The sequence below is a fragment of the Anser brachyrhynchus genome, assembly GCF_964034855.1.
Source record: "Anser brachyrhynchus genome assembly, chromosome: 25".
In the NCBI taxonomy this organism is placed as follows: domain Eukaryota; kingdom Metazoa; phylum Chordata; class Aves; order Anseriformes; family Anatidae; genus Anser; species Anser brachyrhynchus.
In genome coordinates, this window is record NC_137718.1 from 1,625,949 (window position 1) to 1,642,295 (window position 16,347).

General features: G+C 60.9%; 1 protein-coding gene across 7 annotated transcripts; it reads right to left on the minus strand.

Moving 5' to 3' along the window:
* Nucleotides 1-5,176: 5,176 nt before the first annotated feature.
* On the minus strand, nt 5,177-16,055 carry TMPRSS13 (transmembrane serine protease 13). 7 transcript variants are annotated; one of them, XM_080567672.1, is made up of 13 exons: nt 14,740-16,055; nt 9,667-9,838; nt 9,304-9,405; nt 8,633-8,755; nt 8,405-8,534; nt 8,205-8,297; nt 8,035-8,117; nt 7,658-7,817; nt 7,385-7,557; nt 6,998-7,096; nt 6,626-6,768; nt 6,388-6,540; nt 5,177-6,299 (listed from the first exon to the last, which is right to left on the minus strand). In XM_080567672.1, the coding sequence occupies exons 1-13, from the start codon at nt 14,758-14,760 to the stop codon at nt 6,285-6,287; spliced, it is 1,467 nt and encodes a 488-aa protein (XP_080423798.1). In that variant the 5' UTR covers nt 14,761-16,055; the 3' UTR covers nt 5,177-6,284. The 7 variants fall into 7 exon arrangements, with proteins under 7 accessions (XP_080423798.1, XP_080423800.1, XP_080423796.1 ...); XM_080567674.1 differs by having other exon boundaries at nt 8,074-8,117; nt 14,740-15,720; XM_080567670.1 differs by lacking the exon at nt 14,740-16,055 and adding an exon at nt 12,820-14,602.
* Nucleotides 16,056-16,347: the final 292 nt, after the last annotated feature.

The following is a 16,347-nucleotide window of genomic DNA, read 5'->3' on the forward strand; positions in this document are numbered from 1 at the left end:
TGGGGGCTGGGGGCTCAGGGCTCAGGGATGGGGGCTTGGGAATGGGGGCCAGGGGCTCGGGGATGGGGGCTCGGGGCTTGGGGATGGGGGCTTGGGGATGGGCACAGCTTGCCCCCAGCACCCACTCTGCCCCCAGGTGTCCAGCTGCAGGTGGGGGCCGTGCAGTGGGGGCTTTGCCTTCTTGCCCACCACCCCCCAAGAGCCGTCAGGCAGCCGAAGGGGATCACGCTGCCGGGTGGTCCGCTGTGCAGGGCTTGGGTGGCTCTCGGGGGCCACTTCCAGCCCGACAGCACCCGCTTTGCCCCCAGGGGTGCTCAGGACCTGCTCCCAGTTTTCACTCTCCCCAGGTCCACCAGCTGCAGAAAGCAGAAAGCAGAAAGCTGACCCTCTGGGCTTAGCTGGAGCTGGGGTGAGAGGTGGGCACCACCGGGCTCCACTCCCCATCAGGCCAGGCCGGCACACCCGTGTCTGCTCGGCCCCCATGCTGCCCTGGAGAGCCATTTCTTCATGGAAAAACACTTGGGCAATGCCATCACCGCCAAGACGGTTCCTCCCCTAATAACTCAAATGCATCTGAGATAGAAATCAGCCTCACGGACAATAATGGCACATATTGCACCGCGCGCTCATTTCCCAGTTTCCAGTAAAATCTAAAAAGAAGATAAACCAGCCCTGGCATTTCAAGGCAATTATGCAGAAGGGGCAGGAGATACAGACCAACACAGAGGAGCTGGACAACGTCACGTCTTTGTAATGCGCTGGGATAACATGATAACGCTGTCAGTCACCCTGCAGTGAGGGAGGCAGGGATGGAGCAGTTATAATCAAGTTTGGGGCTTCTCTGACCTTACCCAGCCCTCAGCTGTTATTATCCACCGCACACAACAAAATATTTTGGTGCCATGGTCATGCCTGGGGATGGCAGCAAGGGCGCTGGGTGCCTGCAGGGGTGCGGGCACATAGCCCCAGCATTGGCCATGGCCAGGAGATGCTGGCTGGCTGCAGCTCCTGCAGCGCTGGATAATTGTTGCTTTCTCCTTTTGTTCTAGTATCTTTATTCCCTTTATTCACAAATTTCCCAGGCGCTGCCCAAGGCAAGCAGAATCGTAAAAAATTGTCTCTGTAGGCTTATTTTCTGTACTAACTCAGGTGGATCAGCAAGCAGGCTGTGAGCGCCGCAAGCCGAGGGGCCGCCAGGCTGCTCCCACGGAGGGAAGCTGCTCCAGCAGCCAGCACTCGCACGGCACAGCCATCCCTGCTGGAGGGAACCTGAAGGAGCAGGGGCTCATTTTCTGTCGAACCGGGGCCAAACCTTTTGTTGGTGTAATGTAGGCGACGCTGATTTATGCTAGTGAAGGGGCTGGGGTGACTGCCTCGTGCTATTCGAGTCAGTGGGAACATTGCCAGGAGCTTTAACGAGGACATGATTTCATCTCGGTGTGGGTTGTCTTACGCTGGAGAGAAAGGGATCAGCGCGGGGCAGGCGCCTTCCCAGGGAGAAGGGAGGGAGAGGAGCCGCTTGCTCTCCAGAACTTTCCCCTCTGATTGTAAGACCTTTCTCGGGGTGTTTGGCCATTTCTCCTACTCACAGATGGCCACGAGAGTGGGTCAGGAGACCGAGAGACAGGAGAGAGCTGTGGGAAGGGGCAGGGAGCAGCAGGAGCCCTTTCTGATTTAGCAGGGCCTCAGTGCCACGCGTTCTCCATTCAGACTTTTCTTGCCTTAAAATACCAAAAATATAATACTTAAAATACGACCTCCAATACGTCGTCCCCGCCTGCCGCCTCCCCCCGCAATGCACCCCGCTTGTCCTGGAGCTCCCCCCAGCCGGCCAGAGCCCTGCACACTGGGCGTTTCTTTGTCAGAGCCTGTGCTAATTTTAGCCGTGATGAGATGTTTGGGTTGGGAGCAGGAAAGCCCATCCCAGAGGCCTTGGAATAAAGCAGCGCTGCAGTACGGTAACTTTAAACCAGGGTCCAAGTTTGCTGGGATTAGAGCGAGGCTGGAGCCCCGTGGTGATGCTGGAAGGGAACAAATTCTGTCCCCACCTCGCATAGGGATGCCTGGAGCAGTGCCCAGTGCCAAGTTGTGCAGAGCCATACGGCTACTTTTAACCCAACAGCATCTTCCTGCATTAGGCCTAAGCCATTCCTTGTGGTCTGAGTGATCCTGGGAGGAAACAACAAAGCAGCAGACGATATTAAAGCTTCTCAAGTCCGCGCTCTCTAACAGAGCACAGCCAGCCTGGGGATTGCACAAGCTGAAGTTCAGCGACTCCATGCCAAGCGGTGATGTTACCCAGTGCAGGAGGGAACCAATCTGAAGATTCTTCTCCACAAAACATTTTTGGAGAGAAACGTCATCTCTGAAACCCTATAAACAAATCAGCTTTGACACGACCGAACAGAGAGCTATAAAAGGAGAGTTTGGGAAAAACACCACTAATGGGCGGTGATTCACATGGTGCCGGTCAGACTGCATTTCTGTAATTTCTGTTCCTTGGGGATGCTGGCCTGTGATTTTCAGAGCACAGAGGAACACGGAGACAGCCCGGCCAGATGTGGATCGGAAGACGCAGAGGAGCGAGCAGGGCCCAGCCCTGCTGGAGGTGTTTGCCCACCGCGAGCATCCCCCCACAGGCAGGGCTTGCTGAGAGCAGCACCGAAGCTGGGGCTGCGCAGACAACCACCATCGAAATGCACCGGATTATCCCAAACCCCACTGAGATGTCCGCCCTCAGCTCCTGACAAACTGGATACGTGGAAAAAATTGTTTGGTGCAAGAGATGAGCCACAGCAGAGAGCAAATCCTTCTCCTGGCAGGGCGCTCGGCGAGGCACAGTGCGAGGGGCACCGGGCAGGGAGAAGGGGAAATGTCTCACCCAGCAGGTCCTGGCCCAGCTCCTGCCCTGCCCGTGCCGTGCTGGATGATGGAAAAGAGGAGCTGTTTGCTCAGGTGCTCCAGGAGCGGAGAGGAAGGTGTGCCCGAGGCATCTGCTGCATCTGCACCGTGTTTTCTTTGGGAACAGCAGAGCATAAAACCCCTGGCCAGGCAGCTGCACGAGAAACTAATCGCTTCTAATCTGGTTAGAAAACTTCAGCCCCTGGGGAAACACAGCACAGCTTTCTGTGAGCCTGGCAGGAGAGACCACTGGATGTCAGGTTTAGAAGAAATAAATTAAATTTGTATTAGGGTCTGCAATCACTTCTCTGCTTTGAGAGGCTATTTCAGAGAGCGGAGGAGTAATAACCTGTGAGGAGGTGAAATCCTCAGCAGAGGTGCAGGTCCTCCATGCACCGAAATGGCCCCATTACCAGGAACATAGTTCCAGCAAGATCAGCTCTTATTGGGCTCCAATTTTTGCTTTATTCTCTTTCAGAAGATCTGTTTCTCCAACATGCCATCTCAGACAGCAATAAAACATTATGAGCTGCTGCTCTGTGCTGCACACTGCGACTTTTACGAGCAGAAACGCAGAGATCCCAGAGCGCCTTTGTACAAATGTGAGCTGGTGCTTGTAACTCAAATCCCAGGGAGCTCACGATTTAATCAGACCGGCATAAAACAGGGGAGCCGTGCGGAGCCCCTGTCCGTATCCCAGCCCAGCTGCCTTCGTTCTGGTAAAAATCATTGCCTTCCCTAGCCCGCAAGCGGAGCAGCTGGCAGTAACCATCAGCAAACGGGCTGCTCAGTGCACGGGAGCCAAAGCCCTGCTGCCCCGTGGCACCTCCTGTCCCCAGGGACACAAGCAGGAGGCACGGAGCAGCGCTGCCGATGCACCCAGCCTGGTGCCAGCCCAGCACCGCGGGGCTGCCAGCTCTGCCCTGTACAGCCCGGCGCCCCGTGGCCGCTGCGGCACGTTGGCCCTTGGCTCTTCTTCACGTTCCCATTTTTAGCCGTGGTTTTCAGTGCTATTCTACCAGCGGCAGCTGTCAGAGCAAGGCTGCTGCTCCGGCTCCACGTCCGCAGGAACAAATCGCTCCCTGCCCCGAGCTGCAGCAGGTCCCCTCCCTGCGCTGGCTGAGCTGCAGGGCCATTGTAAAGTGAGCCAAAAACCTTCCCTTGGCCTCCGCGCCTTCAAAGCAGCCTCAGAGCACGTCGTGGGAGGTTTCTGCGTTGCTTCTTTGAAAAGCTGTTTGAGGTCAGGCTGACTCAGGGCTTCCCAAAAGGCAACAGCTCGCATTGTCTGGGTGCAGGGTGAGAGCCACCACCAAGCGCTGCCCGGCCCCCTGGGGCCGGCTCCGGGGCCGGGGGGAGGTAGGTGCTTTCTGCACACGCAGAGCCAGACTTAAAGCAGTTATCCCAAAATTCAACTGCAAACCACAGCCCTCGGCGTGCCAGAACCTTGTCCCCGGTGGGCGGGCGTTCTGGGAACCTGCGGGCGCTCCCGGGAAGCGAGGAGAGGACAGGGACACGCCTGCGGCTGCCCACGCACCACGGCAGCTTCTCGGCTTTGCTTGGCAGGTATTGCCTGCACCTCCCACGGCCGTGCAAGGCCAGAGGTGGCCATCTGTGGTGTGCAAGGAGCCCCCCCGCAGCACCAAGGGTCAGCCAGCTGTCTCTCTGGGCCAGCTGGGGGAGAAACGGGTCAGAAAGTGGCTGCCTGGCCCCGGGAAGTCCTGCGTTCACATCTCTGGGGAGCTGATTTCTGCACCTCCTCCACAGGATGTGCTGCATCCTGCGGTGCTGAGCCCTCTGCCCCGGGTCGGCTCCCCCCTGCCCAGCCACCGCCCCCCAGGGAAGGAAGCAGCAGCTCCGAGGGGCAGAGGCAGGGTGCTGGGACGGATGCGAGGCAGCTCCAGGCTGTTTCAAAGACGGTGCCGCTGATCCCTGTGTCATAAAGAGCTGCAGCCCCCATGGCTGGGGATGCTTCAGAGGGAGATGTTTGCCCAAGCCCTGACCCTCCTGCTGCTCCGTCACCGGCACCTCCATGAAAAAAAACCCAGGAGCCAGTGTGCAATGGGTGCTGACCTCTCTGCACATGCACTGCGTGGCAGCACGTGTCTCAAGCCCCTTCCTTGCTCCATCCTCACTGCACCCCCTGCTGCACGCGTGGCCTTGGTGCTGGAGCCCAGAGAGCCAGGAGGAGGGGGCAGTCCCGCAGCCACACGGCACTGCCCCAGCCTGGGTCTGGGCCCAGCAGCTTCCCCCAGCAGGTCCCAAAGAGCCGTCTGCATGGAGCACTACCGAAACGTTTATTGAGAGCAGTGCGGGGCAGCCGGGCACACGAGGGACCTCCGCAGCCGACCACGCACTGAAGAAGCTTCCTTCCATCCATGCATCCATCCATCCGTCCGTCCGTCCATCCATCCACAGGTGCATGCCTCAAAACATCTGATCTGAGGCACGGGCTGAGCATGGATGTTTCCTTTGGGGGCAGAGTGCAGCGTGGCCCCAGGCCAGGTAGGCTACACCATCCCTGGGTGCTGAGCAGGTGAGATGAAGAAATCCGGCACCAGTTACTGAGCCAGCAGCTGGGAGATGCCGCAACTGGAAGGGGGGCTGCTTTCCTTCATGCTCCACCTCGGGTTTTGGCTTCTATCACCGCAGCTCCCTGGGACCACAGGCCTGCCCCTCGCTCTGCTGAAACCCTTTTGGGGCAGTGGGGAGCCGAGAGTGGCTGCATGCAGTTCCAGCAGTGAGTGCTTGCACAGACCATTTCCACAGAATAGAAAAATAAATATATGGGCTTTTATCTGATGGGGAGGAACTTCATTTAAAAGGCGCTTCCTAAGCCTATCTGCACATGTGGGAGCAACCACCGTTCCCCCCAGCAGATGCCATAGCTGCGCCTGGGGGTTCCCTGCTCAGCAGTCCCCGCAGCGTGCAGAGGAAGGGGCTCCCTTGCCACAGGCACCCTGCGGCTTTCCTGCTCCTGCTTTGCATCCACATCCTCCTCCGCGTGGATGGGCAGCAGCCCCTCGGCCACTGGCCATGCCCCTGTCCTGCTGGTGAGCATTTATGTGGCACCGCAGTGCGGACACTTCTATTTTTACAGGACAAGAGCCGCAGGTGCCAGGCAAGGTGGCTCGGAGCTGGCACATCCAGCACCGGCAGCACCAGGCAGAGCCACCGCCGGCCACCTCCAGCCACCTCCCTTGCCCCAGCTAGGGCAGGGGCACTCCGGAGGTGCCGCAGTTTCGGTCTGGGCAGTGGCAGATCCCCAACAGTGAGGGCAGTCCGGAGATGTGGGGGCACACAGCTGCTGGCACATCTCGCCCTGGCGGCAGCAAAGTGAGGGGGCCGGTGCCAGCCGGCGCAGCCGTGCGGGTTCCAGCCCGGCCTTAGTCGTTCTCGCTCTGCAAGGGAGAGAGGACAGGGTCAGACGCCAGGGCCAGGCTGGATCCATCCCCTCTCCATGCACGCAGCCCCGCCAGGTGGCCTCACCTCCATTTTGCTGTATATCCAGCTGAGGAGCTTCGTCACACGTGTGTAGACCCCAGGCTTGTTCCTCTGGCCGCATCCCGTACCCCAGCTCGTCACCCCAGCCACGTACCAGCGGCCGTTGTCCTCGCAGACCAGGGGCCCTCCGCTGTCACCCTGGCACAAGGGGGGCAGAGAGGTGAGGAAAAGCAGGCAGCTCTGCCTTGTGTCACCTGGTGGGGACCCTGTGCCCCCAGCTCACCTGGCACGCATCCTTCCCCCCCTGCAGGTACCCAGCGCACATCATCCGTGGGGTCAGGTAGCCCTCGTACACCTTGTCGCTGTTGCAGATCTTGTAGTCAATGAGCTTCACCTCGGCCTCCCGCAGCTTCGGGGAGGTGTTTTCTGCAAGGCAGAGGAGCCGTGGGGCAGGGTGAGCCTCGTCCCCCCGCTGCCCCCAGTCCTCTCAGGGAGCAAGCTGCCATTTCTCGCAGATGTGTGCAACCAGGAGGGCACCTGCTGTGCACCAGCCCTGCAGGGAACGGCCCTCAAACCACAGCAGAAACGTGCTCACTCCTCGCATGTGCTGGGGTGCACAGGACCACTCTGTGGCCCAGCCGGCATCCTCCCTCACCTTCGTTCTCCCTGGTCTTCCCGAAGCCAGTGATGAAGCAGGACCTGCCTGTCTGGAATCGCTGGCCGTGCATGGGGAGGCAGGCCGGGCGCACCTGAGCTGGAGGGAGGCGTGATGAAAACCAGGCGAGAAGAGAGGGGTGAGTCAGCCGGGAGCAAAATAACAGCCGTAGTCACCAGCCCTGCAGCTAGGGAGGAGCGTGGGGTGCAGGAAATGCTCCCATCCGCACTGACCCCGGCAGGGTCCCCGCCTGCCCCCGGCCGTGCAGCCCACATGGGGCACCATGAGTGGCACAGCAGAGCCCCACGGGCCCCCGGCTCCCTCTGCCCCCAGCCCAGCACCACCTATCCAGGCCAGCCCCAGGGCAGAGCCGTCGGAGACCCTCACCTGAGAGCGTCAGCGGCCGGGACAGCTTCATGAGAGCGATGTCGTAGTCATCGTGGTCGTCGCTGTAGTTGGAGTTGATGATGACCTGGGAGACGGGGATGCCCTCTGTGTGCTGCTTGAGGTCTGAGACCCCCCCGTACACCTTCCAGTCGTCCAGGATCTTCATGCTGTTCCTGGGGGGGGGTGGTGGTGGTGGAAATCAGCAGGGGGTGAGATGTGAGGGCTACAGGGCTGTGCCCAGCACCAGGGCTGCCGGCACCCAGCAGCACTCACATGAAGAAGCAGTGCGCTGCCGTGAGCACCCACTGCGCGCCGATGATGGTGCCTCCGCAGATGTGGATGGGCCCGTACTGCACGCTGACCTGCCAGGGCCACTTGCTCACTGAGGTTTCCTTCCCTCCGATGATCCGGCCCAAAATCCTCTGCCCGCAGGCTGGAGGGGAGAGCGAAGGGCTCAGAGAGGGGGCAAGCCCCGGAGGATGCGTGCCAGAGTTCCCCCCCAGCGGTGCTTGGTGGCCCAGCAGACAACGTGGGAGTGCAATCCTCATCCCTTTGCATTACCCCAAAATTTTCTTGGAAAATGCCCTGTTTGCCCAACCCATTGCAAAGACAGCAGGAAAACGCTCCCCCAAGCGTTTGTTCGGCCTTGCCTGCCCTTGTCCGTGCGCCTGGCCGGCCAGCCCGCTTACTTGTGCATCGCAGGGAGACGTACTTTCCCGTGAGACACTGGGAGCTGTGGGAGAGAAGAGGGGGACGCGGCCTCAGCCCCAGCCCCAGCGCAGCCCTGCAGCACCAGGGCAGGGCAGGGGCTGCCCACTACCTGTTGAGGCTCTGCTGGATGGTGTCGCGCTCGTTCGTCACCGTGAGGCTCTTGCCGGCGACGTGCAGGGGGATGTATTCTGTCTGCGATGCGCTGGGAGGAGAAAGGTGGTGAGACAACAGTGCTGGACAAAGCCCTCCTGGGTGAAACCACAAGGCTGGGGCAAAGAGCAGAGCACACAGCGGGGTGGGAGGAATTACTTCTGAAAGCCCAGCTGCCGGCACGTCTTTCTGGAGAAGGACTCGTTCCAGGCGCTGCTGCACACCGGCAGCCACTGGCTCTCGGTGCTGGAGTAGACGTGGAGCAGGGACTGGTCGGCCCCGAACCGCACTGTGGGGTTGGAGCACGGGGGTTAGTGGTACCCGGTGCCAAGGGTCTCCCTCTCCCTGGGCACAGGGAATTTCACCTCCCCGTCCCCGCTGCCTCACCACAGCCCAGCTCGTCGCTCCTCTGCGAGCAGTCGACGACACCGTTGCAGCGCACGGGGCTGTCCTTGCAGCTCTCGGCGGGCTCCTTGTACACGATGCCGGTTTGCGACCGCCAGAACATAACTGCAAGCAGGGGCACGGGTGTGAGGCTGGGACCCACCGCGGGCAAGGTGTGGTGAGCCCACCCAGATGGGGTCCTGCGGTCAGAAACATGCACCGGGCCTTCCAGACACCAAGCAGCACGGGTGCAGGGCTGCTGCTCAAGCCGGGCTCCATTCTCCAGGGCTGGGGAAGGGCTGGCCAGCCCTGAGCATCCCCCAGAGCCCACCCAGCAGGAACTCGGCTGCACGCCTCTCGCCCCACTTCTCCTTGGCTCCTGGGGAGGCTGCGCTCAGCCCGCAGCGAGCAGCACACAGAAAGCAGCGGGGCTGCCCGGGGCCAGCCACTTCCCTGGAAAGCTGCGCTCCCTCCTGTCCGCCAGATGTCAGGAAAACTCAGAAAATGGGAAGCGTGCATCTCCCTGCCAGCCCTCCCAGCCTGCCCTCCAGCGGGATGCAGATCGCGCACAGCCCGGAGCGCGTTGGCTGGGGGCTGCGGGAGCGATCCCTGCCCCGTGCCCCCTCCTCCGAGCTCCTTTCGGCCCCCAGGGTGCCCCCCGGGCCCGCACTCACACAGCAGGATGAGGGCGACGAGCAGCACGATGAGGACGGAGACGCAGAAGATGAGCGCAAGCCGCCGCTGGCTCATGCAGGGAGCTCTGAACATCGAGGATCCTGGCAGTGGGATGGAGGCCGGGTCGGGGGGAGCCACAGCCTCCCTGGGTCACCCAGACCCTGCTGCCCCCCCCCCCCCCCCCCAGCATGTGCCCTGCAGCACCCCTGACACCCCCACGGCATCACCAGCTGGTGGCTGAGGCTCGTGCCAGCAGTGGGCACAGGGATGCATTTTCTGCCTCCCTCCCTCCCCGGGGGACCGGGCAAGGGGCTGCCCCAGGCCAGGGAGGCCAGAGGTGACCCTCGTCACCGTCGTCTTACGTGTGCTCTCACAGGTCGTGCAGGGGGCCGGGGCCGGGGCGGAATCTGGGCTGTAGGGCTTGAAGCTAATGCCAAGGACGTTTTCTCGAGGCTGCGGAGGTCGGATGCTGAAGATGCTGCTGGCCGCAGAGGCATGGAGGCTGGGAGGGACGCTGCTGGGCGATGCCGTGGTCTGCGAGCAGAGGACACCGCTGTGGCAGTGACTGTCACCCACTGGGGTGTCCCCACGGCTGCCACCCGCTGCCCAAAACAAAACCAAAGTCCGTTCAGAGCCGAGCTCCCCGGCACCACCAACCTTCGCCGCGGGAGGATATTCACCCACAGCACCATGGGGAGCACGGAGAGTTACTGAGGAGGGGCCTCTTTCTGTACCCCATCCGGGAAGGCTGAAAAACTCCCTGTCACAGAGCTCAGCCCCCTGTGGAGGCTGCTGGCCAAATTTTCCCAACTGATAGCTTCGATGGGAGCAATCAAGTGGGCGTTTGGCATTGGGGCAGTCACAACGTGGCCCAGTTCCACGGGGCTAGTGCCCCAATTTGTGCATCTATCTTTAATTAGCCATTTGAAAAATACACTGCAATTTCCAACTGTTATTTAGTAATAGTTAATAATCGGTGTTTTCCAAGCCCTGAAACGTCCTGCACCCTGGAATGCTGTTCTGCCGTTGTGTCACTCCTGATCTGTGAATTCGCAAAAGAAAATGTATTTGTTTCCTTTCCGCCAGATGTTCTCCTCCAGGAGCTTCCCCAGTTTTGATCAGCTCCAAAAGCAGGAGCCTCTCGCTTTCCTTTAGGGACCTGCTGTGCACGCAGCCCGCCACAAGCACCGTTTCCTACACCATCGTCCTCTCATTTGTAAAATCCCAGGCACATTTTTGGCCACAAGCCGTGGCTGTGCACCTTACAGACGTGCAGAGGACGCGGTCAGCCGGAGCAGGGCAGTGACGGGCCGGCCTGTGCGCGGCTCCCTGCAGGCTGCTGCTTGCCTCCTGCCTGCCTCCTCCCTGCCTCACCGAGCCGTGACCACTGCTGGCACTGCACTGGTTGAGGTAGGCCAGCTGTAAACAAGAACCAGACAAAATTTAGACCAAGTTGTCCCAAAGGAGGAAGGGGACAAAGCAGATCCGGAGCCTGCATTTGCTGGCAGCAGAGCACAGCCAGCTCAGGGACCCAAGCCCCCAGCCCAGGGGGCCACTGTGCCCGTCAAGAGATGGGATAAACACACCCCTCCGAGTCTCTCTCTGCTTTCTGGCCTCACAGATGCTGGAGATCACATTTCCCTCTGACCAGAAAACGATCCCAGCAAGAAGCACCTGGGGGAGGGACAGCACAGTGACGGCGAAGCTCCAGGTGCCACCGGCACTGCCACTACGTCCCCCTTTCCAGCTGGATTTTCCCTGCCCTCACGTTTCCTGCTGGGAGCCCAGGGCCCTAATGAGCACGTCGGGAGCCTGCTCAGGCTCATGCTTTGTAAATACGGCTGTGCCCTTCCTTGCAATGCGGCGCTGTCACTTCCTGGGCATTAACCCCTGAGTCATGCACCCGGCGTGGCCACACGCTGCCCGTGCGGGGTCTGCCACAGCCGCCCCACACTGAAAACCGTGCTGGTGGAGGGAGAAACCCTGAACGGCACTTTTGTGCCTGCTGTGAGCTCTGGCACAGCACCCAGGGCTGCCCAGCAGGAGCACCCAGCCCTGCCGGCACAGACCTCCACCCGCAGGGCCGCGGCACCGCACCGCTAATGCCTCCTGGTTGCCCAGAGCCACCTCCCTGCTCCACATCACCCACCCCGTGGCCACAGCACGCCGGGAGGTGCTCAGCCTGCAGCCAAAGCCCGGTGTTCCCCATGCCAGACTTTCACAGCAGCCCCGGGTGCAAGGCAGGGACACCAGCGCTGCGCTGCCGAGGGCTCTCCAGGTGAGCCCTGGGTTGCTTTTCCTGAGCAGTCCCCGGTGGGATGCAGGCTGTCGCAGAAAGCGTTGCACCATGAAAAATCCCCGGGCAGCCTTGCACCTGCTGTCAGAAAGCGTGTCCAACCAGCAGGAAAAGCTGAGCTGCACCAGGTCCTGCACTGCACAAATAAAACAAAGAGCAGGTGCCAGAAACCCTTCCCAGAAAAAGCTTTTCCTACGCATCAATGGGGTTTTTGTAAAAACCCACGATATCTTTTACGGCGGCGTTTGCGAGCTATCGCCACATATCTGGTATTTTGCACGTCTCCTCCCGCAGCAGGTGTAGCGTTGCAGTTATCAGATGAGCAGGATCACGGTGCTGGGAAGGACAAAGCTCACCATCGCACAAAAAACAACCCCACTTCACCAGGGGCCAGCGCTGCTGGGTGCTAAAGCATCTCCAGCTCCGGGTCACAAGCATTCCAGGTCAGCATTTACGTCCACTATAGCTCCAATTGCTCTTATTACTGCTTAGCAGGAAGCACATGCCCTTTCTTACACTCGGGTGAACTATTAGCTACTGATTTCCTCAACAGTCTAAAGTCCAAATATTTTTTTTTTGAGCTCTATCAGAGAAGCTAACAAAAGTTTTATCAGGGCTCCCAGCAACCAGCACAACTGGTTAGTGTTGGGTGGCCACTGGCACAGAGCACAAACAGCAGCGGCTTTACAAGGATGATATTTCTGCCAAGGAGCGTGTGCTGCCCCGACGAGAGAGCTGTAGCTGCTGCCCACAAAACCTTTACTCATCCTTTGCTGCCTTTTGAATAAAAGTCAGACTCAGAGCAGAGCCTCTCTCACACGTGCGGCTGTGGTTTGAGCCATTTTTTTCTGACGTCCTCACTGCAAATGTTCCACCGGCTGCAAGAACATTTCACACTGTTGTGGCTTTTAGCCTAAAAGTCAGGCAGAAGAAGGAGAGCCGGTAATTTCCGTGCTTTGGTGCAAGCAGAGGTGGGGGCTCAGGAGTGCCCCGGCAGGGCCGGCTGGGACCCTGCTCTGCCCCTGGCACAGCGAGAGGGAATCGCGCCTGCCCGCACACAACCCATGGCTCAGCCTGCACACACACAGTACCTCGGCCCTTCTCGACTCAGCTCTGCATCAGGGCTCTGAGCAGGGTTGCGGAAAGCACCCAAGCTTCAGGCATGAGCCCTGGGGCCATCCATCCCCTCCGTGGCGGAGCCCAGACCCTGCTCGCTCACCTCCAGCTCCACCTGGGATGGAGCCACCAAGCCCACACCAGGCTGGGAATCCCAGGGGAAAGGCGGGCGGGAGGCTCGGCACCCAGGTGTGATGGGGAAGGAAGGGAGGGAAGCGAGAGCAATCAGCCGCAGTTTCGGAGTGGGAGGGAGAGTGGAAGCCAGGCGGCACCGGCGGTGTTGCAACAGGAGCCGAGGCCCAGCAGCATCCTGGAGGAGCATCAGGGTTGAGCAGCCATGCAGAAAAACAAAGCATCAAACCAAGCAGCAAGCAGCCCGGCTTAAATAAGCTGCAGGGAGCTGCCTGAATGGGCGATCATCTTTCCCAGCTGAGCCCTCCTGCCACTTCTCACAACCCCTCCCTGCTGCCCAGACCCCGCCGCCGCCGGCAGGGAATCGCCTTCCACCTGTCAGAGGAGTGCTGATTTTCTGTGCCAGGTCAGCTCGGCGAGGGAACAACGGCGACATTGTCCCTGCACACCTGGGACCAGCCCTCCCGAGCCTGCAGGTGTCTCTGGTCCCCTCGCAGCACCGTATTTCTGCACAAGGCTCTGTGTTTCCAGCTTGGGAGAACCCAAATCTGAGCTGTGCCCCCCCCCGGCTCGCTGGTCACCCCCCAGCTGTGGGAGCCAGGTGCCACAGAGGGGCCACGCACGGGGAAATGAAATCTCGAAGCATGCAAGGGACATTTTGCAAGCGCGGATGACAAGCCGTGCCGATTGAGTCAGCCCAATTGGGCCAGGGACAGGTCGCCTTATGCCAGTGTGCGGAGCCCTTCAGGCAGAGATCAGAAAATGTTGCAGGGGGTGAGTAATCACTGCTCACCCCATTCCACAGATGGGTAAACTGAGGCACGGGCAGGCCAAGTGACTCTCCTGCAGTACCCAGGGCTCCCAATGGCCCATTTAATCCACGCCACAAATCCCAGGTTTGCCAGGGATGCCCAGAACTGGGCAATTTTCCCCACGTGCAGGCATCCACATCCCAGCCTCACCAAGAAACGATGCGGCTGCCTGCTTTTGGTGCCGCTGTCAGAGTCGCGCAGCTAAACGGTGCTGGAGGCGGGCAAGCCTGAGCTCGGGGCCTTGACAAAAGGACAGGGCTGCAGGCTGCCCGGCACGGCGACGAGCCCAGGATGCGGCCACGGCCGCTCCCCATGCTCCAGGCTGCCTCTGAGGCACCCGGTGCCGGGGGGCAGGAGCAGGGTGACCTCTCCTGCCGGCGCTGCCTCCCCTCCAGCCCCGTCCCTGAGGCTCTGCACGCTCTGGCCGGCGCTGGCGCAGCCGCAGCGCTCGGTGCACTAATTGCCCAGCACCGCGCCTGGGCGGGCTGAGCCCCGTGCCGGCCGGGGATGTTTTCCCCATGACGGGATGCTCGTTGCACCCCGGCGAGGCCCTGCAGCCGAAACCAAGCCGACCCGAGCGACCCAACCTGTAAAGAGTGAGGTGAAAACCGCCAGGAGAGCGGGTCAGGGAGGGCAGCCGGGGCCACCCGCGTGCTGCCACCAAAATGCTGAGGGCTCAGGAGAGTGTGGCCCCCGCAGGTGTCACTGGCAGCGGGTCCGACTCACCAGGCTGCCACCAGCAGGCCCCCATCCTCCACAAGTCACCCGAGGCACAGATCCCTCCTGGCTGGAATAGCAGCGGGGCTGAGGGTCCCTGACACCCCCTCCAACAGCACAGGGCTTGTGCTAGGGATGCTGGCAGCAGTCCTCCTCCTCCTCCTCCTCCTCCTCCTCCCCCCTCAGTGCACCCGAGCCCCCGTGGGCAGCTCTTTGCACTCCTTCCCCCACCAGCATCCACAGCCCATGGAGCAGGGGACAGGAACCAACCCCAAAACACCCGAAGCAAAGAGGTCAGGCCCCAGAGCGACCCGCAGTGCCCCAGCCGGCCCCAGGGCAGGGGGGAGCTGCCCGTGCCTTACCGGCGAGGTTTTCCCTTCCATGGGCCGCTGCGGGGCTGGGCTGGGGTCAGAGCTGCGGCACAGCCATCCTTCGGTGCGCAGCGCGGCGCCAAGTCAGGTGCGCAGGGACGGGGCAGGATCTGTTTGGCGAGCGGGCTCGTACGTCAGTGCCAGCGCCAGGAGGGAAACCAGTCGGACCTGCCGCCCGGCTCCACCGCTGCCTCTTTCCCAACTGCTCCAGGCACGGCGTGCAAAACAGCTGCCTCTGCTCCCCAAGAGGAACTGGCCCCGGCCACAGGCCAGGGTCCTGGTGAGGGCTGGCCCCGGGGGAGCGCAGATGCCCACCGGGCACCCCAGGCACCGAGCTCTGCCGCCAGCTCCTTGCTCTTTTCCGGCTGCTGCCTGCCCCATCCTCCCTCCCCATGCATCCACACCTCTCCTGCCCTGGCTGAGCACTGCGAGCACCGGTTGGGGACAGGAGGGGATGCACAGCCCCAGCAAAAACCCACTCCTGCGTCCCAGTGACCAGGCAGTCAGAATGCCATGTTGCAACGGCCATGAGATGCCATCTTGTTTCTCTCAAGGCTTTTTCACTCATCTGCTGGTGGAGCGATGCGCTCAAATTGTGCATGGAAAAAGCAACGGTCTTCGGTTTCCTCTGTGGGTGCAGGCTTGGAGGTGCTTTGGTTTACCCAGAACTCACATTTGGGGTAAACAGGAACACAAAATCTGGATGGAAGGGAAGAAGACCCAGCAGAGCGGGGTGCTCCCTGACGTCCAGGTGGGGCCGGGCTGAGGGAGCAGCACCAAGGCCAGCTGCACACTGGCCTCGGTGCGGGATGCAGGAGCCCAGGGGCCAGACCCGTGTCCCTCAGTGCCATGCCCCCGGCTGCCCCCAGCCCCAGCTGCCCCAGCACTGGGCAGAGGGGATCAAGGAGGCTGTGGGGAGCCTGTAACTGGATCCCTGATGCTCGGAGCTGCTCTGTGGTCTCAGCTCCTCACTGCAGGGCAGGGAGGAACGATGCTGTCCTTCCTGGTGGTGCTGCAGGTGTTTTACATGCCCCATGCTGCTCTCAGCCCCGGCCAGGGTGCGCAGCCTTGGCTGGAAGAGGTCAGTGAGAGAAAAGCCAGCACTCTCTTTTCCAGGCACGTTTCTCCCAGCATTATTCATAGCATAAATCCCTTATTCATCTGGCTCCCCACCCACACATGCTCTTAGGAAGTGCAGCAAACAAGCAGGGCCACCCAAGCTCGGAGGATGCCAAGTTAAAGAGCCCCCTTGATTTCATAACCCTCGAAGTGGGGTTGGGACCCGCTGCCCCTCCACCCTGCACAGGACTCCCTGCCTGATCCCCCCTGACCGTGCAGGACTGACAGCATTTTGCCTGCTTTTTGCAGCCTCCCCATGCCTTCGAGTGCTCTGCCCTGCTGGGGTGTGAAGCCCACGGCAGCAGGGCCCTGGCAGGAGAGATGCTTCCCCGTGGAGAGGTGCTTCCCCGTGGGAGCTGAGCTGGCCCCGGTGCCCTTGCACCAGACACCTCCTCTTCCGAATAGTGGCTCAGAAATTACCTCTGTGGCAGCTCCGGGAATGATGCCTTGCTGCTTTTTCTACAAAGTCACCTACAGAAA

Bases quoted from the DNA above. Each gene is read 5' to 3' on its own strand.
- TMPRSS13 (XM_080567670.1), bottom strand. From the start codon at position 13,038: ATGCTCCTCCAGGATGCTGCTGGGCCTCGGCTCCTGTTGCAACACCGC. The intron at 9,839-12,819 runs GTGAGCGAGCAG...CTCTGCTCGCAG, and splicing joins CATCCCAGGTGGAGCTGGAG to ACCACGGCATCGCCCAGCAG. The intron at 9,406-9,666 runs GTAAGACGACGG...TCCCACTGCCAG, and splicing joins CACGACCTGTGAGAGCACAC to GATCCTCGATGTTCAGAGCT.